Here is a 22,332-nt window from a genome sequence, read left to right as displayed (position 1 = left end):
TGTATGATCTAGCTGGGGTCATTCAGTCTTCCAGCCCTTCTAAGCTGCTGTTGCTTTTCAGTGTTGTTCTGGGCCTCATTTTTTTCGTTACTTGTCTAGGGCTGTGACACAATGCCATGACCAATTGGACTGGCTAGTTTTGTGTAAACTTGACACAGCTGGAGTTATCACAGAGAAAGGAGCTTCAGGTGAGGAAATGCCTCCATGAGATCCAACTGTAAGGCATTTTCTCAATTAGTGATCAAGGGGGAAAGGCCCCTTGTGGGTGGGACCATCTCTGGGCTGGTAGTCTCAGTTCTATAAGAGAGCAGGCTGAGCAAGCCGGGGAAGCAAGCCAGGAAGGAACATCCCTCCATGGCCTCTGCATCAGCTCCTGTTTCCTGACCTGCTTGAGTTCCAGTCCTGACTTCCTTGGTGATGATCAGCAGTGTGGAAGTGTAAGCTGAATAAACCCTTTCCTCCCCAACTGCTTCTTGGTCATGATGTATGTGCAGGAATAGAAACCCTGACTAAGACACCAATGTAACTTAAAAAGAAAATGTTTAAATGGCTTTACAGTTTCAGAACGCTGGAGTTCATGGCAGAGGGAAGAAACAGCTGAGAGCTCACATCTTAGTCCATGACAAACTAGCAGAGTGTGAGCACTACTTTGAATCACGTGAATCTTATGAAACCTCACTGCCTGCTCCCAGTGCCATACCTCCTCAGAAATACAGCACCTCCTGATCCTTCTCAAATAGTCCTGCCTACTGGGGACAAAGTATTCAAACATGCTAGCCTTGAGGCTAGAGAGATGGCTCACTAGTTAAGAGCTGGTTGCTCTTTCAGAGGTCCTGAGTTCAATTCCCAGCAACCACGTGGTGGCTCACAACCATCTGTAATGGGATCCAAAGTTCTCTTCTGTCATGCAGGCACACATGCAAATTGATCACTCATATGCATACACATAAATAAATTAAAATATCTTTTGAAATTAAAAATTAAACAGAATTCACCAACTATACAAGCCTCTGGAGGCCTTCTTCATTCAAACCACCAAGTACAATGTGTGTGTCTTTATTAGTAAGCTTTCCTTCTCTTTGGTTTCTTTCCTTTCGAGACACAGTCTGTAGCCCAGGCTAGGAAATGAAGGGCTCTAAGATAGACTTATGTGGTAGTTTGAATGAGAATGGCTTCTATAGGCTCATGTATTTGAATACTTAGGGAGTGCCATTAGGAGGTATGGCCTTGTTGGGGTGTATGTGGCCTTGTTGGAGGAAGTGTGTCATTTGGGGTGGGCCTTGGGGTTTCAGAAGCTCAAGCCAGGCCCAGTGGCTCTCTCGCTCTTCCTCCTGTCTACCAATCTACCAATGTAGAAGTCTCAGCTACCACTCCAGCACTATGTCTGCCTGCTTGGTGCCATGCTTCCTGCCATGATGAAATGAACTAAACCTCTGAGTGTAAGCAACCTATGTTAAATTAAATTAAATGCTTCCTTTTATTTATAAAAGTTACCATGGTCATGGTGTCTCTTCACAGCAAGAGAAAAATGACTAAGACAACTTATTTGCTCAACACGGGCTTATTTAGAAATTTCTGTGGGTGCAGATGGTAAGTTCAGGAGGGAGGGAGCATATCTGATCTATAGTTGGTCTTTGTTTAGGATATATACATACAGTAATGAAACTTGCCTCCTGGGAGTGGAGGAGCCCTGTTGGCTTTGGCCATCAGAGCATACCTGTAACCCTGTTCTTCTCTCTTTCCATATTCAGCTTGAGCTCAGTTCCCAACACTTGCTGTCACTGTTCTCAGGGATCTTCCATGGCTAAGATGATGACTCCTGCAATGGAATGCTGTTTTTAATATCAGTAGTGTGAGTGTAGTAGTTTGAAAAGGTATGGACCTCATAGACTCATGTGTTTGAAAGCTTGACCCATAAGTATGACACTACTAGGAGGCATGGCCTTGCTGGAGTAGGTGTGAACTTGTTGGAGGAAATGTGTCACTGTAGGGGGAGGCTTTGAAATTTCTATGCTCAAGCTATGCCTAGTGTAACATTCACTTCTGCTGTCTGCTGATCTGGATGTAGAACTCTCAGTTCCTGCCCTAGCACCATATCTGCCTACATGCTGCCATGTTTCCTGCCATGACAATAATAGGCTAATCTTCTGAACTGTAAGCCAGCTCCAATGAAATATTTTCCATTATAAGAGATGCTGTGGTCATAGTGTCTCCTCACAGGAAAAAACAAAAAACCCTAAGGCAGAAGTTGGTATGAAGAGTCAGGTATTGCTGTGATAGGCTTGACCAAGTTTTTTTTTTTTTTTTTTTTGTTTTGTTTTGTTCTTTTGTTTTAAATTGGAGGAATGTAGACTTTGGGACTTTGGATTAGGAAAGTAGTTGGACACTTTAAGTGGGGCTTAATGGGCCATCCTAGGAGGAGCATGAAAGACAGTGGTGCTGAGGGTGATTAGGACTGTGGGAGCTAAACTCTGAAACCGGCACAAGAGGCTTCAGAGGAGAGGAATATTAATATGTAACCTAGAGATCATTCTTGTGATATTTTGCTGAAGAGTGTGGCTGCTTTCTTCCCTTATTGGAAGAAAATTCTGCCTGAGGTTCAAGTAAAGAGTAAATCTCAAAACAGCCTAGTATTGACTCTGCTGTGTGGTTATTAGTGGTCACTCTTATGCAGATCTACCGTGAAAAGGGGTGAACTGAGCAAAGAAAAATATGAAATGCATAGCTGGAGAAGAAAAGGAGCACCCGGAAGTGGAATGGAGCTGAGTCCTTTGTTCATGGAGATAAACAGATAGAAAATCCTGATGCTATGGAATAAATGCAGTGTTGATCTCAGGGCAAAGTCCTGCCCAGCCAAGATTCCAATTTGTGAAAAGGAATTAAAGAAAAGCTTAGTGGTGGCACACGCCTTAAAACCCAGAATTTGGTAGGTAGAGGCAGCCGATCTCTAATTTCTAGGCCAGCCTGGTCTACAGAGCAAGCTCCAGGACAACCAAGCTTAGATAATGAAGGAAACCAAAGAGCTGGTGAAGACGTTATTGAACAAGGCAGGCATGTTCCAGCCCCAGCAAGAAGTAGAACTTGGCAGGTCCAGCCACATGATTCTGGCTTTAAAGTCAAGGATAGAAGAAAGCGGTTATGGAACTCCCCTCCACAACTAAGGAAAGCCATTGAGGCCAGACACATGGTAAGGGTGTCCCCAAATGGAGGCTTAGAGCAGCCATTGCGTGAAGCTGTAAAGGTGAAACCTGGATTGCCTTAGAGACCCCAAGATGTTGGAGATGCCAGAGCTGTGGAATACCTGCCAAGAAGAGAAGCTCACGGGAAGTGGAACCAGCCTAAGAGATAGAGGTGTGTTGCTGTCAACAAAGATGTAAGGAGTTGGAGATCTGCTGAATGTTTTGACATCAGACATAGAGATGCAGAGTTTGGAGTTTGTGCAACTAGTTTTCAGTCTTGCTTTGGTCCAGTATTGCCTTACTGTGCTCCTTTCCTACCTTTTGGAACTGTAGTCTATGTCCTATACCGTCATATGTTGGAAGTATGTGATCTGCTTTTTCATTTCGATTTTACAGGGGGTTACAGTTAAGAAATTGCATGAATCTCAGAGGGGACTTTGAATTTTGGACTTTTAAACACTGTTGAGACCATTACAGCCTATGGGGACTTTTGAAGTTGGACTAAATATATTTTACATTATGTTATGGCTACAAGTTTATGTGGACCAGAGAGTGGAATGTGGTTGTTTAAGAGGAATGGTCCCCATAGACTCTTGTGTTTGAATGCATGGCCCATAGGGAGTGACATTGTTAGGAGGTGTGGCATTGCTGGAGTAGATGTGTCCTTGTTGGAGGAACTGTGTCACCATAAGGCTGGGCTTTGAGGTCTCATGCCAAGCTAGGCCTAGTGTGGCATTCCCATTTGCTGTCTGATGATCTGGATGCAGAGCTCTCAGCTCCTTCTCCAGCACCATGTCTGCTTGTACACCAGACACCCTATACCTCTACTTGGTCTTTTTGTCTACCTTCACCTTTGCATTTCCTATTGCTGTTAGGATAACTCAAGATCATGTTTCTTGCCATGACAATAATGGACTAAACCTCCAAACTGTAAGCCAGCTCCAATTAAGTGTTTTCCTTTATAAGAGTTGCTGTGGCTATGGTCTCTCTTCACAGCAATGGAAACCCTAAGCCAGCGAGGTATATTCATGGTGTTTTGCAGCCAGTCTCAAGGGCTCTTTTATCTTGCATATCCGGAGCGCAATACTCACTAACCAGTCTCTGCATGCCTATCCTCTGACACTAGCAACCTCTGTTCTACTCTGTCTCTGAAGTTGATTGCTGAGGGAGGTTCCTCACATGAATGAAACCCTACACTGTTTGTACTTTTATGTGTTGCCTATTTTACTTAGTATGATCTACTCAAGGTCATCCATGTTGCTACATGTCAGAATTTCCTTCCTACGTTGAATACTCATGTTCTCTTGGCATAGTGTAGAATACACCAGAAGAGGTAGCTTTCAGAACAGGCCAGGCCTACCTTCCCATTCTAGTTTTTTCCCCACAGCACCCAACATCCTGGCCTACCTAGCCTCCTTAAAGACACCCTATACCTCTACTTGGTCTTTTTGTCTACCTTCACCTTTGCATTTCCTATTGCTGTTAGGATAACTCAAGATCAACTTGTACCTCTCAGATTAAATGACACTAAGAGTTCACATGCTAAATGCAGAATTTGAAGTTACTTTTTGTGGATTCCAATTTCACAGCTCCCACAGTCCCAGTTCTGTAGTTTTAAATTCAGTTCAAGAACTCATAGGTAAAGCTGGAATTATACCTGACTTGAAAATATCACTGGTCTGTGTTTTGTAACCTCAGTCCAGAACATAATCAGGGATGCTACAACCAGCTTGGTACTTCAGGACTAGGAAAAGAAGACAAAAGAGAAAAATACCAGATTCTACTTTATACTGTAAGGGAAATGCTGTTTCATACAACTTTCTGCTTTTTTACCCTTGGGGGATAGAAGAGGGTATCAGATCCCTCTGGAAGTAAAGTTACAAGGAGTTGTGAGCCACCTAATATGGGTACTGGGAACTAATCTTGGATTTTTTTTCCAAGAACATTTAGAGCTCTTATCCACTGAGCTGTCTCTTTAGCCCCACGTTATAAAAACAATCCTGCTATTCTCAACACTGTCTTTTTTTAAAATACATTTATTTATTTATTTGTCCATCTATTTATTTATTATTGGACAGGGACAAGTGCTATAGCAGCAGTATAGAAGTCAGAGGACAACTTGCTGGGTTGGTTTCCTCCTCTCCTCATGTTGTCTTGGGTATTGAATTTAGGTTCCCAGGCTTGGTGGCAGGTGCCTGCTGAGCCATCTCCCAGACTCTGACATTGAAATTTTTTTAATTATATTTTTTCTTTATTTACATTCCAAATGTTATCCCCTTTCCTGGTTTCCCTTTGAAAACCCCCTGCCCCCTCCCCCTCCCCCTGCTCAACAACCCACCCACTCCTGCTTCCTGGCCCTGACATTCCCCTACACTGGGGCATAGAGCCTTTACAGGACTAAGGGCCTCTCCTCCCATTGATGACTGACAAGGCCATCCTCTGCTACATATGCAGCTGGAGCCATGAGTTCCTCCATGTGTACTCTTTAGCTGGTGAAATTTTTAATCTAGGCTTCTATTTTGTTTTTGTAGGAAGTAGTAGAGCTGTTAGAAAGAGTCTAATGTGGCAGGGGAGACAGCTAGGTAGTGAAGAACACTAGCTGCTTTTTCAGAAGACTCTAGTTTGAATCCCAGAACCCACATGACAGTTCACAACCATCTGTAACTTTAATTCCAGGAGATCCAACACCCTCTTCTAATGTCTGTAGGCCAGGCATACATGTAGTGTACACACATATGTGCAGACAAAGTACCCATAAATACCAAATAAAAATACTTTTTTAAAGGGAAATATTCTAATTGTGTGCCTGAAATTATAACCACTAATGATTTCTCTTGTTCCCCTATTTCTCCTTGTGTGTGTGTGTGTGTGTGTGTGTGTGTGTGTGTGTGTGTGTATGTTGCTGGAGATGAATGAAGCTCAGAACCTGTACATGCCAGGCAAGTACAAGATTTCCCTCTGTTATGGAAACAAACATCACTGTCATTCCTCTAGAACAGAATGGTGTAGCATTGTCTGGAAAAGTTTCTGTAGATAAATAGGCACTAGAAGTCAACTTCTTTGTGCGTCTTCTGCATCTTTTTGTATATTGTACAGTAATAACTTGGGTGAGGTTCTCTTTGAACTCTTGACAGAATGTACTCACATTGTGTCTTCTAATTCACTAAGTTGGGTATGGAGTTGACTGCCAGTGAAAGCATCTACACGATGTAAGTAGAGAATAGAGGTTCATTCTGCAAGTTATCAGGGCGCCCTGAACACCAGCTGGTCCCAGCAGTAGCAGTGTTGTTTGCAGAGGCTATTGAGATGCTGACAGTGTGGTTTTCCTTACAGCAGCTTCCTCCTACACTGGGAGTCTCCTCTTTCTAGTCTCAGACATGTTTTTTTTCTGAGGACAGTGTTTATAAGCCTTGCAGTTTATTGAAGGGTCAGAGCTCACAAAGCAGTTGTAGAAAAAAAAAAAAAAGAAAGAAAAAGCAAGGAAGGAAGGAAGAAATGAAAAGGACAGGTGAATGTGTAAGTCAGCGGAGAGTCTGGGGTCTCTCAGGCTTATTTATTCCCTTGAATGGATGCTAAAGGAACAAGGCACCGCTAATGGGCAGCATTGCTTTGTTTGTTTGTTTGTTTCAGTTACTATATGCCTTATTTTATTACCCTCTACTTCTGTCCTGTTTTACCTATAGTTATTTAAAATGTTAATTCTGCTGGTACAAAAGTACATAAAAATGCTGCCCTGGCTGTAGTGAGGCATTCTGAAGCAGGGCATGACACAGAGCGTACTGTCCAGCTCCTCAGAGAAAACTGTTGAGGTTAGTCATTGCACAGCTGTGGTCTCTGCAGAGATCACCTCGCTTCAGCAGGTATCATTAGCAATTGGAGATTTTCTGGGACTTCTCAGCCAGCTTATAAATAAGCACAAATGATTTTGAAGTCACAGTGAATTTTCTAGCTCATTTTATTGTAGTTATAAAGGTTCATTTTCACAAGTTCAAATAAATTGAGGTGTTTTACCCCGAAGAAGTCTTCTTAAACTAAAATTAAATGAAGGTCCTGATTGCTGGCTGTTTCCACACCTTGCATCAGGCTGAATTCACACTTGGCCCAAGAGACTGATAGCTATTTATGGCAATGGATTAGCATAAATGTATGTATATTGTTTATTTAGAAAGAAAGTCTTACTGTGTAGCATAGGATAATCTTTAACTTGCTGCATAATTGAACTGTTAAAGTTTGGAATTACAGGTGTGTACTATTATGCTGGTGTGCATTAACAATTTTAATATAATATTTTATTAATTATTTGAGAATTCCATTGATGCAAATAAAGCATTATCACAATTACCACTAACTTCTCCCAGACCTACTCCCAACCCCATACCAATTTCCTGTCTTTTTTTTTTTTTTAATAACCCACTGAGCCTAGTCTGTGCTGCCCATGTACTGATAGATTTAGGGCCATCCACTGGAGCAGGTCAACAGGACAGGGTTCTAGATACCAACCATTGGCCAGTTCTTAAAGACAACTGACTCTCCCTCTCTTTGGAAGCCATCATCCATCCATAGCTTCTTAGTAAGGGGTAGGTTAGTGCTTCTCAACCTTCCTGATGCTGCAGCCCTTAAATTCAGTTCCTCATGTTGTGGTGACCCCTCCAACCACAAAATTATTTTTGTTGCCATTTCATAACTATAATTTTCCTACTGTAATATAAACGTCTGTTTTCTGATGCTCTTCAGTGACCCCCCCCCTCATGAATGGGTTGTTAGACCCCCAACTGGGTGCCGTCCACAGGTTGAGAAATGTTGGGATAAGGGATTATAAGCCCAGTCCCTCCACCCTAGAACACTGACTAGCTTGATTCTGTGCAGGTCTTGTGCAGGCAGCCATAACTGCCGTGATGATGAAGCAGACATTGTTTGCTTCCAGTCTTCCCTGACCTCTGGTTCTGACAGTCTTTCTACCTCTCCTTCCATGATGATCCCAGAGCTTGTGTGTGTGTGTTCCTTCCATGATGATCCCAGAGCTTGTGTGCGCGTGTGTGTGTGTGTGTGTGTGTGTGTGTCTGTCTGTCTGTCTGTCTGTCACAGACACTCATTCTCTGCACTTTGGCCAATTATGAGTTTGGTGTTAACCTCTTTCTGCTGAACAAAGAGCTTCTCTGCTGAGGTCTGGGAGCTGTGCTGTCTATGGGTAGAGATCTGAATTTAGAGGACACATTTAACAACATATCAGTAGTGGGTTCACCCTTAAGGCCCATGAGCTTTCCAACCACTGGTTCTTGCCAGAGTTAGAGTACGATAGGCGTACTCTCCCCACCCCCTAGAATGGACCTTAAATCCAACAGGAATGTGGTTGGTTACCCTTATAACACTGGGCCACTTGCAGCCATAGGCATGTCTTGCCACAGTTGTCATGGTAGCGCACAGGGCTCACATCTAGGTAAGACTGTAGATGACTTTGTCCCCCACAGTCTACACAGCACATTCCCACTGTGAAAGCCAGCCATTAGGGAGGAAGCTTCTTGGCCAATTTAATTTTTTTTTTGATGTCCTGTGATCAAAGTTTGTGATGTCATCAGCTGTTAGGTCTTATCTAGTTCTGGTAGCAACCAAGAGAAGTTGCAATAGCCTGTATTGTTTTGTGGGTCTCTCAGGCACCCTTGACCAATAGCTTGAAGGAAGGTATCTCATACCTGGCACTGTATTCTTTTTCCTATTGCCGACACACGTTCATCCATGTTCATAGCTGCCCTGTTCACAGTAGCTAGGGCATGGAAACAACCTAGGTGTCTATCAGCAGATGGGTGGCTAATAAAAATGTGGTACCTATATACAATCCAATTTTACTCAGCTATAAAGAAACATGAAATCATAAAATTGGCAGGCAAATGGATGGGACTGGAGAGAATTATACTGAGTGAGGTAACTCAGACCTGGAAGACAAATGCTGCATGCATGGGTCCCCAGCACTGAGTCTTTAGATTTGCTTGTTTAACTTGGAGGACTCAGAGAATCCGATAAACAACAGAGAGACCATTGATGGGCGTGGGAGGAGAGAAATCGTGAGGGAAGGCATTAGTAGAACACAGTTGATGTGAAGGTGAGGAGGCATGGAGGGGAAGAATAGCTAACACTTGAAAAAGGTGCATGGAAACTGTGTGTGTGTTGTGTGTGTGTGTGTGTGTGTGTGTGTGTGTGTGTGTGAGAGAGAGAGAGAGAGAGAGAGAGAGAGAGAGAGAGAGCACTTAATTGTCATAGCCTGCCCAGGGGATAGTGTTCTTCCCAGAAGCTGAGGGTTGAATTGACATTTAAAAAGCAATTATGAATCAAAGACCCTCTGAGGTTTCTTTAATGCAAAGGTTCTTGAATTTGCATAAAGGTTTTGGTTGAGTATTCTTAAAAGGAAGGCCCTTAAACTTTAAAATTATTTGTGATTAAATATTGGGTAGTTTCTTTCATGGTTCAGAAACAAACAGGTATGACTAATTGAGACCAATATATACTTATGATTTCCTTTTAAATTTTTCTAACAACAGCAATAAATTAAGAGTATATTCAGAAACAAATTTAAGGTGGGAACTGATTAAATTCAGTTTATAAAACAAACTCTAGAAACATTCCAAGTGGCTCACCTTCTCTAATGGTGTTTGTGTAGATGCCTTGTAGAAACACTGCCAAAGGCAAGATGAATTCCTCAGTGTTCAAATGAAACCCTAACTGTAGAGAGGTGGCTACTTGATACAAAGGCAAACAGACAAGGCAAAGCATTGAAGAGACTGAACACGTTCGTCAGCTAATTTGAGCAGACACTCCTGTCTACAATCAATTATGCCCAAACCAAATGTGTCCTTCCAATTACAGAACTTTTATGTTTGATCTACTGGAGGGAATGTGGGTTTTTTGTTTTGTTTTTTGTTTTTTTGTTTTTGTTTTGCAATCAAAACTCAAACCTAAATGGAAAGAATTATTTTCATTCTTTAGGGATACAACCCCAAATGAAGAAATGGTTTCTTCTCTTCCTTCCTCTACATCCAGTTTCATAACATACAGGGCCCCCAGTCAGTTCATGATACTCTGGTGTGTCATGCCTGGCACCAAATGGCAATAGTTATTAACTCACTTTAATGAATGAATGAATAAAGCCAAGTTTAATCTGATGTTTCTCAATATTCATAAGTAACTTTTTAAAAACTGTGTTTTGCCTACATTTGCTAAGTGTTTTACATGTGTTTCTGATGCCCATAGAGGCCAGAAGAGGCTATTGGGTCTGCTGGATCTCTCCTGCTTCTCATAGATCTTTTAAAAGCCTCATTCAGCAAGTTCTGCCATGTAGCAGTCTCAGAAGTCAGTCCTTCAATGCTTCTGTGGCCACAGCCCAGGATGGAAATCTGTTCAAAAGGAAATACGGAGAAGCCAGGTTAGGGTTGTGTTAGAGTCAGCTTACTTTGTTGTTCACAGCTGTCTCAAGGTCGTCCAGTCCAAGAATCTCCTCAGTGGGCTAAACCAGCAAATGCATACTTTGGAACATTTGAAAAGATTTAGATTTCTTTCTTGGAGAAAACAGACCCCTTCCTTGTGATAGCTCCTAAGTCATCTGTTGCAAAGTGAAGCAAACATCTGTTAGTGTGAAGATCTGACCTGATCTGACCGGACAGAGGTCACTGTGCACAACGTGATGAGACCTAGGCTACTGCCACCAGCATCCGGGTTCTCCTTGGGACTGTTTTTCCCTTCTCAATATGTGTTCCTTTTTATATTTTTTATTGTTGATTTTTTTGGTCTGGCAATTCTTAAGAACTATTTTTTGGGCATTCCACAGCGCTAGGACATTGGTGAGCGTGTGGCTTATGCTGCCTGACTTTAGACGCCTGGAGCTCCTGTTTGATAGCCTTCTGGAGAATCAGCTTTGATTCAGCTGAGACTAAAATTCTGAATGTTTAGGGTTGTTTTTTAATTGAAGAGGGCAGATCTAGAGTAATACTTATTTTAGAACTAGATGATGCATTTTAAATTATGTATTTGTGCTATTTTTATATTAGACATAGGGTTTTTGGACTTATGGGAGAAGCAATAATTTACCTGCAGTATTTCCCATGTTCTTTTTTGCCCCATGAGGCTATTATGACTAAGGCATATACCACCTACATGTATGGGGAGGGATTTCAATACATAGCAGGACCCCAAATTATTAGCCCTAGAATTTATATAGGAGCTGTTCATATATCTCTACCTTATCTCCAGAGAAGAAAAAGAAACAGTGGAGAGAGTAGAGGAGAGAAGGGAGAGAGACCAACCGGCCTCATCTTCCTAATATAAATACATCCTGAGATGAACAGGCAATAGTCTCCTAGCCTGTTAGCCTCTGGAATGTAAGCGAGTGACTCCAGATTTTATTTCTGTTTGGAATGTAAACACATAGCTCTGGGAAATAAATTTCTAGATTATTTTCAAGGTCTCTGTTTAATCACCCTTTAAAGCCTCCATCATAGAGAAACTTGAAATAGTCACCATCTCTGATCACCTTGTACTTGAGGCCTGGCTTTGAGGACTGGGGTGCTCTAGTGCACAATCTGGTTGTTCAGTGAGCTGTCTTCACTCTGTCTAGAGTGCTACTGTCTCCCAGTTCCTGGGAGACATGATCAACATAGCCAAGATATGTCAGGGCTCAGTAGAGAGACTCTATCTCAAAACTAACTAACTAACTAACGAGATAAATGGATCCTGATTATGCATATCAAAATTACATTCTGCTAGTTTGAACTCCACTTGTCTGACTCCTGTATCTCTTCAATTGATCCAGAACTTAGAGCAGAAGTTAAAGGCTAAGATTATCAAGCCCCAAGTTAGCAGCTTATGTAAAGACTCTCAGGAAGTTTGTTCCTGCATAATTGACACATGCTCTTGATCCCACGGCCCCTCAACAGTCACATTCTGCTAGGGCTCATGGCACCAGTTCTGCATGTATGTCCTGGTGCTCAGGCAGATACTCAGAGACCCTCTACAGGCTTCTGGGTCTCCTCTGTATGTCGACCCATCTTCGCTACCCACCACCCACATCCTGGGACTCGCAGCAGACCCAGAATATGCTGTGTTTCATCCGCTAGTGAGACCTCTGTTGTCTCTTTGGATCCTCTGCCAAGTGAATCCTGTCATCTGGAAAGTGTCTCCAGGCAGAAGCCAAGGTGACTGTGACTTTCCTGTGATTTCTCTCTCACAAAGGAGCACAGCCTCTATACCATGCCTTATTTAACACTTGGATTCTATATTTTCTCTTGCTTTACAGCAGTTTTTATTGTAATAAAAAGTCTGCTATCATTGTGGCTAAAACTGCAATTCTGTCTCTCAGGTTTTCAGACTTCTGATTGGAATCATCTCTCCCATTTGCTTGTCTGTCCCCTCAGGCCAACTGAAAGGCTGGCCTTCTATCGAAACCTTTCCTAATAATTGAGATGAGCAATTTAGAAAAGGACTAAATCTACATATATTCTTTAGATTTTTAAACTCTCCCAAGTGTCATGTAGCATTCAGAAGGCCCCACACGTGTGTCTTCATTACTTTATCTCCCTGTAGAAACGACATCCTACACTGTAGTTAGCTTATCCCACTCTATGTAGCCATCAGCAGGGCTGAGTGAGCTGCCTCTGACAGCGCAGGATGGTGCTGTTTGGAAAGAGCATGTGTTTGTTTATATTGTTCGTGATGGAAACACAAATACTGTGCTGTGTCAATTATGCATGAACAAACTTCCTGAGAGTCTTTACATAAGCTGCTAACTTGGGGCTTGATAATCTTAGCCTTTAACTTCTGCTCTAAGTTCTGGATCAATTGAAGAGATACAGGAGTCAGACAAGTGGAGTTCAAACTAGCAGAATGTAATTTTGATATGCATAATCAGGATCCATTTATCTTGTTAGTTAGTTAGTTAGTTGGGTTTTGTTTTGAGATAGAGTCTCTCTACTAAGCCCTGACATATCTTGGCTATGTTGATCAGGCTGGTCTCGAACTCACAGAGGTCTGCCTGCCTCTGCACCATCCTCAGGAGTGCTAGAATTTAAAGTATGCACCTCCACACCTGGCTTTAAAATTTTTATTTAATGTATTTTTGTGTTTGTGTGTTTGTCTCTGTGTGATCTATGTGAATGCGTGTGTGTGTGTGTGTGTGTGTGTGTGTGTGTGTGTGTGTGTGTGTGATCTATTCAAGTGCATGTACTTGTGTGTATGTGGAGAGGGTGCACACAAAGGCCATATCAGGGCATCAGATCCTTAAGAGCGAGAGTTACAGGCACTTGTGGGAAATCGGGCTTGTTTGCTGGGTGCTGGGATCAGAACTTCAGTCCCCATAATTCTACAGCAAACACTCCAACCATAGCATACCATAGCAGCTCTCCAATTCCCCAGCCTCAGGCAATATATCTTTTCAAATGTTTACACCATTGCTGGCAGAGGAGTTGAAAGGTGAGAGCCATTTTTCTGGGGGGTGGGCAGAGCTAGAGCTCTGGTACCAGTGGTTCAGCAAAGCAGAGAGGGGGGTTCTGTGTGCAGTGAGCCCTCCTGTCCCCCAGTCTGCCTCTTTGGGGAGGTCTTCTTGAAAGAACGTGTGCTGGTCATCTTCCCATTGCTGTGACAGAACAGTGGAGACATCTAAGGAGGGCAGGTTTGATTGACTCATGAGCGCTGGTTTTTGCCCAGTTGCTGTTAGGTTGCAGTAGCTCAGTTTATCATGCCAGAAGTGCCTTGTGGAAGGAGTCTCACAAGTTCCTGGCAGCTTGGAAGGAGAGGGGAAGGTAGAGACTTGAGCTGGGCTCAAAATATACCCTTGGAGGGCACATTCCCAAGGACTGCTTCCTCCAAGCAGACCGTTCCTTCTAAGCACTCCTCCAGTGTCCAATTGAGCTGTGAATTCAGGCCTGAGATCAGAACCCTTGTGACCCAGTCACCTCCCAAAGGCCTCTGAATACCATTGCCTCAGGGAACAGATCTTAACATACCAGCTTCTTCCGTAGCATCAAAGATTCAAACTCTAAAAAAAGGCTGTGCATGCAGGGTAGGGATTGTTAGACAGGCCGATTCTTCATTCCTTCATGTTTGATTTAGTATTAAGGTTATAATGTGGTGCTGAAACCTGACCAGTCCAGGAAGGAAAATACTTACCCAGTCTTGCAGAGCACTTGATGTGTTAAAGAGGGAAGAGCACCATTTTCTTCTTTAAAGACCCTTCCATGCTGGTCTGTCTTAGGGGCACTCGCCTTTAATCCCAGCATTGGAGAGGCAGAGGAAGGCAGATCTCTTGAGTTTAGGCTAGCTTGATCTACATAGTGAATTCCAGGCTAGCAAAGGTTGTGTAGAGGGACTGTCTCAAAACACAAAACAAACACACACACACACAAATAAAAGGATCCTTTGCATGCAAATAAAGAAGGTGAGGGAACTTCTGGATTCTTGCACTGAAGAGAAATCTTAACAGCTTTGTTTATCCTGAGTACGAGATAAGCTATCCCAGTGACTAATGATAAACTCCAAATATCTGAAAGGATAGTTCAAAGCTTTCAGCTAGTCTCTGGGCACACTGTTTTGGTGTTTAAAAGATACTTTTTATTTTATAAAATTATGTGTATTAATGGTGTTCAACTTGAAATATACATATATGCTGTCATAATTAGCTTCTTTTGTCAGTCATACACACCTGGGGAAAGGGACTCTAAACTGAGCATTACCTCTGTAAGGTTGGCCTGTGTGCTTGTCTATGGGCATTTTCTTAATTCCTAATTGATGTAAGAAGGGTGAACCCACTGTGCACTGTGCGACCCCTGACCAGGTGGTCCTGAGCTGTATAAGAAAGCAAGCTGAGTAAGCCACTCGGGCTGTGTGCCTCTGCTTCAGTTCCTTCCTTCAGGTTCCCACCTTGAGTCCTGCTCTGACTTCCCTGGAGTGTGAGCCGAACAAACCCTTTCCTCCACGCATTGCTTTTGGTGGTGATGTTTATTATAGCAATGGAAAGCAAAGTGGGACATTTGTGTATCTTGTGGGATGACCAGACCAGTTTACACTTTTCAAGCATATGATGCATTGTTATTAAACATGATCTCCTGAACTCATTCCTTCTGATAGAACTGTAGCATCTGTTGAACCGGAGCTCTGCACTCAGCATCATTGCACTGGCTGATCCTGCTCTAACGCTAGCCTTGTAACCCCCGTTCTGTTCAGTGCTTCTGTAAGGCCAGCTATGTTAGATTCCACATGTAAGTGAGAGCAAATAGATTCATCCCTCTGTCTCTGGCGTGTTTTTCTCAGTTCAGTGTCATCCAGTTTTATCCCTGTTACAAAGGACAAGATTTCCTTCTGAGGTGGACTGCAATTGTGCTGTGTATTCATACCTCACATCTTCTTTCCTGTGTGCGCATGCATGCACGTGCTTACACACATTCATGTAAAAATGCACATGTGTACAACATATACATGTGTACAGCACAGAGCACCCTCAGATGTTGCTCCTAAAGCGGTGTCAACTATACCATAGCCTTTTATTCATTCAACTGTCAATAGATGCTAAAGTTGGCCCCATATTGAAACTGTTGTGAATAGTGTACCCATGAGTGTAGGACACAGCATGTCTCTTCATATGTCACTTCATTTCCTTTGGATAGAGAATGGGGTTTCTGGGTCATATCATAGCTTTGTTAATTGTTTAAGGTGCTCCATACTGTTTTCCATATTGGCCACCCTGGCTTACGGTAGCCAAAGGTCCCCTTCCTCCACGTACTCCTTTTCATCAAAGTGACCACAATACCTGGAAGGAATGGGCCTTCTGAGGGTTTGGGGCCCTGTGGTGAAGAAGGCATGCTCTGAGGTGTTGGTGCGCGTGTGGATGGGAGGGGAGTGGGGCTCTTCATTATCTTAGTAGGACCAGAAAGCAAAGAGGAAGGCAAGAACCAGGGGCAGTGTCACCTTGAAAAATATGCCCTAGTGACCTCTGTGTCAGCTGGGCCTAGCCTTCAGAAGCCTCCTAAAATAGCAGCACTGGATGGGGAACAGGTATTCAGAACACTGTGGACACACTTGGGATCAAATCACGACTCCAGGGTCCTCGCCAACACCTACTGCTTGTGTTTTGAAAGTAGCCATTCTAACAAACACGATGATGAGGTCGTGTCTCTGGCTTCAGTTGGGATTTCTTTCTCTCTTTCTTTCTTTCTTTCTTTCTTTCTTTCTTTCTTTCTTTCTTTCTTTCTTCTTTTTTTTTAATGTGCCTGTTGACTGGTCGCATACATGCTTTTGAGAAATGTCTATTCAGGTCCTGTTTTTCATAAAACTTCTCACGTAACGGCTTAAAAATAAATTGGCAGTGTCTGTCGTAGACCTCCAAATCAGAGGCTCCTTTTTAACTTTGAGTAACAGCTCATGGGAAGCGCTGGATGAATGTGTTAGCCGGGCAGGGTTTCTGTACTGTGACCTGGAGCTTCCTGGGCAGCTTGCTGTTTTACACATTAGGGGGTTGGCTTCTTTCTCCTAAGTGAGCTCAGGGGGCTTGAGTGTGCTCCCAGTTTTTCATAGAGGGCGAGTCAGGTAAATCTTAAGGATACAGAGGGACGTTCAACTGTGCCCAGTGCTGTGGCCGGGTGTCCTCTGCTGAGTCCTTTCCCAGCTTAGTACAGTCTCTTCCCCGCCTCTTTGTTAAAGAACCATTTTTATCCCAGCCAGTTGATAAGACATCCTTCGTGTAAAACACCAAAGATGGCATTATCGAGGGTGGCAGGGGCTGAATGTATGGCTTTGTTTCCTACAACTGTGTGATCAGTCACAGAGAGCACACCAAACCCCAAGTGACAGGCAGGGTGAAGGAAAGCCAGCACCATGGTGTGTACCAATAGGCCCCTTCACAGCTCTGTCGGGGAGTTTCCGAGGAGTGGAGTGTTGGAAGTCTCTGAACTATCAGCAGTTCCCTGACTGGGAAGCTTGTTACAAGTTCAGGTTGCCAAGCCACATAATAGACCTCCTGGATCACGGTTGCTGTTTGCGGAGATGTGGTGACTCCAGTGCACAGTTGAGAGGTGCTGCTGCAGAGGGTTCCCAGTAAGGGTGTCCTTAATTAGGTTAGGTACCAGTTGGAAGGGATCACACTGGCCAAGGGCACAGCACACTCAGTCCTGGAACTGGGCGGGTGATACCAGTGTGGAAGGGTTTACTGCAGGGAAGAAGTCTGTTAACAGGGAAAGGGAGCTGGGTGGAAAAGTAACAGTAGCTACACGTGTGAGCACGTAGCTTCATTTTGTGTTCACATTAATGATAGATGGCAGAACCTTCTATTCTCTAGTACTCTGAATTCAACTCCAACTCCCTCCCTCCCTCCGTCCCTTCCTTCCTCCGTGTGGTGTGTGTGTGTGTGTGTGTGTGTGTGTGTGTGTGTGTGTGTGTGGTGAGACCCACATCCCCTCCTGTGCTCTACTTCCACCCTCTTTCACCTCCCCAAGCCATCTGTCTGCCTGACCTAGATAGGAAAGGCTCCTGCTTCCTCCTCAGGGCAGACTCCTATTCTCCAGTGATGATTAGCATGCTAAGAATGGACAGCCATATGTCCCTGCCTAGGTATCACTTCCATTCACTGTGTTCTTGGGAGAGTTGGAGGAGCCTGCTTGCCTCACCACTGCATTCCATCCTGTTGCTAAGGCACTGATGTGAATTTCTCCCTTTTACAGCTCTGAACTAGCTGTTCAAATACATGAATGTTGGCTCAAGTGAGCCAGACTTTTAACCCTCAGTAGTTAGAGCTCTCTTTACAGATACAGATTTGCAGATACAGATTATATAATGCATATATATCAAAGGTTGTAATTCTTTAATAATAATTGTTATAGATTGGTAGCCAAGTAACAAATCTCTCCTCCCTTCCCTTTTTATATCTCCCTCTCATCATTCCCCTCCTTTTCCTCCCCTCCATCTTCTCCCCTCTGTCTTCCCTCCCCTCCTCTCCCTTTCCTTCTCCTACTCTCCTCTTCCTTTCTTCTTTCCTGATTTTTTTGAGCAGTTGAGATTTTTCAAATACATTTTATTCACCTCTTAAGTTCATCAATACAAATTCCTGTAATGCTTTTTCCTTTATGTTTTTCATCCTACCAGTTTTACATATTTTGTGGAACTTTCTAGTGATTTCATGTTTGTTGTATGAATGACTGTGTGCCTCTGAGTGTGAGTATGTGTGAGTATGAATGTGTGAGAGAGGGTGTGTGTGAGTGTGTAAGTGTGAATGTGTGAGAGAGGGTGTGTGTGAGTGTGTATGTGAGTGTTGGGGGCATGGAGCTGCTGGAGCTGGCACTGAGGGACAGTATCTGTTTCTCCTCCTCCTGGAATCTCTGATGTTTGAGTTGCAGATGTAGATCAGCCAGCTCCCCAGGTCTACTTATACTTCAAGCCATCATTAGATTTAAATTTGTCAACCCCCATTTTCTCCTATTTGAAATGCCTTCCTGTAATTATCCTGACATGTCACAAATGTTTTGGCATACACTCAGATCCAGAAATCATCTTATAGATCACTAAAGAGCAGCATCAGGATGATTTGATTTGAACCGTTTGACTATGGCAATAAGGAGGAAGGAAGCTTACCGTCCCTGTCATGAGGTGGTTTTCCATAGCATACTTTTCTGTGTCCTGTCATCATAGAGCTGTGGTTTGAATATAAATCCTGAACAAGCAGTCTTCAGCATGAGTAGTAGTAGTTGAGTCTGGTGTAAATGAATTCCTCAGAGTTTTTTAGGAGTTGTATTGTGATTATTCCCATCTTCAAAAAAAAATCAAAATACCAGTGTGTAGTTTTCTAGATATCAAAAGATGATTTCGACCTCCCCTATGTAAGGGCCAATACCTAGAATCTGGCATATACTGAAGGGCAGGGCTTGAGGATCCACACCAGCCTGTTAAGGACTGTTCTGTACAGAGAGCAGAGGTGACTGGGAACCTGTGGTTTCATTACCCACACAGTTTATTTGGGGAGTCCTGTGCCTTCATTCACAGTGTTTGATGCGGGAGAAAGGGACGCTCCTGACAGATGGGGCACAGTGACCGCACAGGGGGTTTCCATGTCACTTAGAACCTAATAACTATAATCTAGGTGCTGGTGTTGGCGTTAGGAAGCCTTTGTAGATAGAAAGTCCAATTAAGCCGAGGCATATTTTTCCATGACATGTTCTTGTGAAGGGAGATTTGACCAGGACAGGCAAGATCCATGATGGCCCACAGGGTCCCTGCACACTCACAAGTGGAATTGATGCTGGGAGTGAGACATGGGACAGGTGACAGAGGCAGCCCTGCCGTAGGCTGGGTCTTCAGTGTCTGTGGGAGTGTGGACTCACACATATTTGGAGTCTAGTTGTTGAAGACAGTTAGTTACTTATGTATGACCTAATTAGGTACATTAGCGTCACATTTCCATGGAAAGAAAGACTACATATTCTTGTCAGAGACACATGCCATTCACAGAGTGAACTATGATGTGTTTAGAATCATTACAAAGCTGCATTACAGAGACTTACCCTGAAGTCATAGCATTTGAGGCAGTGGGACAGTGGTAAAAGTGTACACACATTTATCAGTGGAACCAAGAACATGTCGGAATACACACACAGATACAACCAGATGGACTTCAACCAAGAAAGCAGGCAGGTCATCAGTGTGTGGAGATGTGAATTTGGACCTCCCATTAAATTAACTCAAAATGGGTTGTGATCCTAAATGTAAAACTCTCAAAACTGTAAATTGTAGAAGAAAACTCAGACAGCCTTCAGGAACCAAAACAGGATTAAAAAAAAAACACACAGAAATTATTAAGTTACATATTATTAAAATTAAAGCATCCTGCTCTGTGCGGGCACTGTGAAGAGTGAAGAGGGGCCAGGGAGCTGGCTCTGCAGGTGGAGGCTGGCTCTGCAGGTGGAGGCTGGCTCTGCAGGTGGAGGCTGGCTCTGCAGGTGGAGGCTGGCTCTGCAGGTGGAGGCTGGCTCTGCAGGTGGAGGCTGGCTCTGCAGGTGGAGGCAGGCAGTGGTACCCGAGGCAGGCAGTGGTACCCGAGGGCTTGAGCTGATCCCCAGGATCCCAATGGTGGAAGGGGAGAACCGGCTCCTACAGTGTCCCTCTGGCCTTCACGCATGTGCCTTGGCATGTACACATCCACACACACACTACATAAATTAATACATATTTTTAAAGAAACCTAATAAATACTTTCAAGGCATATATGTGGTAAAGGACAGACAACCATCATATATTAAAAAAAAAAAAAAACGTGTAAAGCTCATCAATAAGAAAGCCAAGAATCCACTTACAGTGAGCAAAGGCTCTGAAAACACCATGAAGATACAGTAAGGGCAAATGTGCTTGTGAGAGATGCTCGAATCACTTGTCCCTGGGGAACTGCAGAGTAGAAGGTGGCATAGCACTGCTCTCCTGCTGGGGCAGCTAGCATCCAGAAACACCGATGGAGAGCAAGTGCTGGCAGGGACGGGGAGCTGATAGCACTGGATGAGTTTCTCACACAGCCAGAGAACCATGTTTATGTGAGATGTGCATCTGGCCGAGGTTAACACATGGGCACACAGACAGCTGTGGACAGGACTCACAGCAGCCTCACTCACCAACCCCCAAAGCTGAATGGAGAAAGTGATACACTCATACAATGGGCTATTACTCAGTCGTGAAAAGAAAGGCACCAGGAAGCCATGAGAAGTCACTGGTAGATGCCTGTTAAGTGTATATTGCTAAGTAAAGAAGTCCATCCATCAGAGGGTATCATAGAACCTGGTTCCAGCCTTCCAACATTCTGGAAATTGCAGAACTCAAGAGTAAAATGATTGGTGCTTACCAGGAATTTGGGGGATGGGGTAAAGCACAGGGGAGTTTCAGAAGACCAGGAAATTATTCCATATAGTACTTTAGTAGTAAACGCATGCCACTATGCATTTGTCACAAGAGAACCTCAAGGTGTAAAACATCTTTAAAAACTCTTAAGGGACGTGGACATCCCAGGAAGGGGTGCAGATTCTGACTCTCTAAGTTCTGACTGTATTGTAAGCATATGAGGCAATCCCAAGTATTGAGGGCCATGGTAGCCTGCATAACATTGGGAATGGGGGCTAGATACCTAAGTGCAGTTATCTGATCAAGAAAATAATTTTGTGGGTGCAGTTTAAAGAATTTAGTTCCATATGCATGCGCGCGTGCATGCACGCACACACACACACACACATGCTGGAAAAGAAAATTCCAATAAATGGGTAGTGGGTGGTATGAGCCAGGTCCCTCCCTGTTGGAGCGAGGAGTGCCATGCATCCACACAGGGCACTGTGCACGCACATTCCCTCTCTAGCTGAGGGGCCTCAAAGAAGCAGCACTGCAAGGGCAAGAAAGGACACTTCCCTCCCAGGCCTTTGCTGGTGATCCTGTTCCTAATATCAGGAGCTGCTGCACTGAGAAATGACTCTTTCAGGAATGGAGCAAGGGATGTATGAGTTCAGAGATACTGTAGTGCCAATACAGTAGGAGCACTAATTGTAGATAGTCACATACATTCACAGGTGTATTTAACTAAATGTAGAGAGACATTGGGAGGAAGGGAGTATATAGGGACTCTGTATAGCTTCTCAATTTTTCTGTAGGTCTAAATTATTCCTTAAAGGGTCTGTTGAACATGCTATACATGGTGGCACATGCCTGTAATCCTAGCATGAGTGGCTGAGGATCACTGTCTACCTAGTAAGTAAGTTCCTTCACAGTTAGGGCTACATAGGGTTACACTGTCTCAAAACACCAAACCAAAATCTTATTTTAAAAACTGGAAATATTACTTGAAAGGTCTCAGAATAATGTGGTGGCATCTCTTCTGCAGCTTTGAAAGTGTTTCCTGCCTTGCCGAGTCAACTTCCCTCTCGGACATCACCTTTGATGGCAACCCAATAGCTCAAGAGTCATGGTACAAACACACGGTCCTTCAGAATATGATGCAGCTGCGCCAGCTAGACATGAAGAGAATCACGGTTAGTGCTCTTCTGTGCATCTGCCTGCTCCCCTGAGTGAGTGTGCCTCCCACGGACCCTCCCTGCTCCCCTGGCCTTCTGTGTACCTTGCTGCTTCCTTGCATGTGGCTTAGGAAATTGGGGATCCAGTTGCA

The 22,332-nt window shown here is 43.7% G+C and overlaps 1 protein-coding gene across 18 annotated transcripts in view; it reads left to right on the top strand.

Moving 5' to 3' along the window:
* Lrrc49 (leucine rich repeat containing 49) overlaps nucleotides 1-22,332 on the top strand; it is a 100,944-nt gene that overhangs the window by 44,401 nt on the left and 34,211 nt on the right. For all 18 annotated transcript variants that reach the window (NM_001311095.1, NM_001146046.1, NM_145616.4 and 15 more), the window contains one exon: nucleotides 22,051-22,198. In NM_001311095.1, the coding sequence (NP_001298024.1) occupies nucleotides 22,051-22,198 (148 nt within the window). The remainder of the gene's footprint in view (nucleotides 1-22,050; nucleotides 22,199-22,332) is intronic.

The sequence above is a fragment of the Mus musculus genome, chromosome 9, assembly GCF_000001635.26.
Source record: "Mus musculus strain C57BL/6J chromosome 9, GRCm38.p6 C57BL/6J".
Classification (NCBI taxonomy): Eukaryota; Metazoa; Chordata; class Mammalia; order Rodentia; family Muridae; genus Mus; species Mus musculus.
This window is presented reverse-complemented; position numbering and strand designations above follow the sequence as displayed.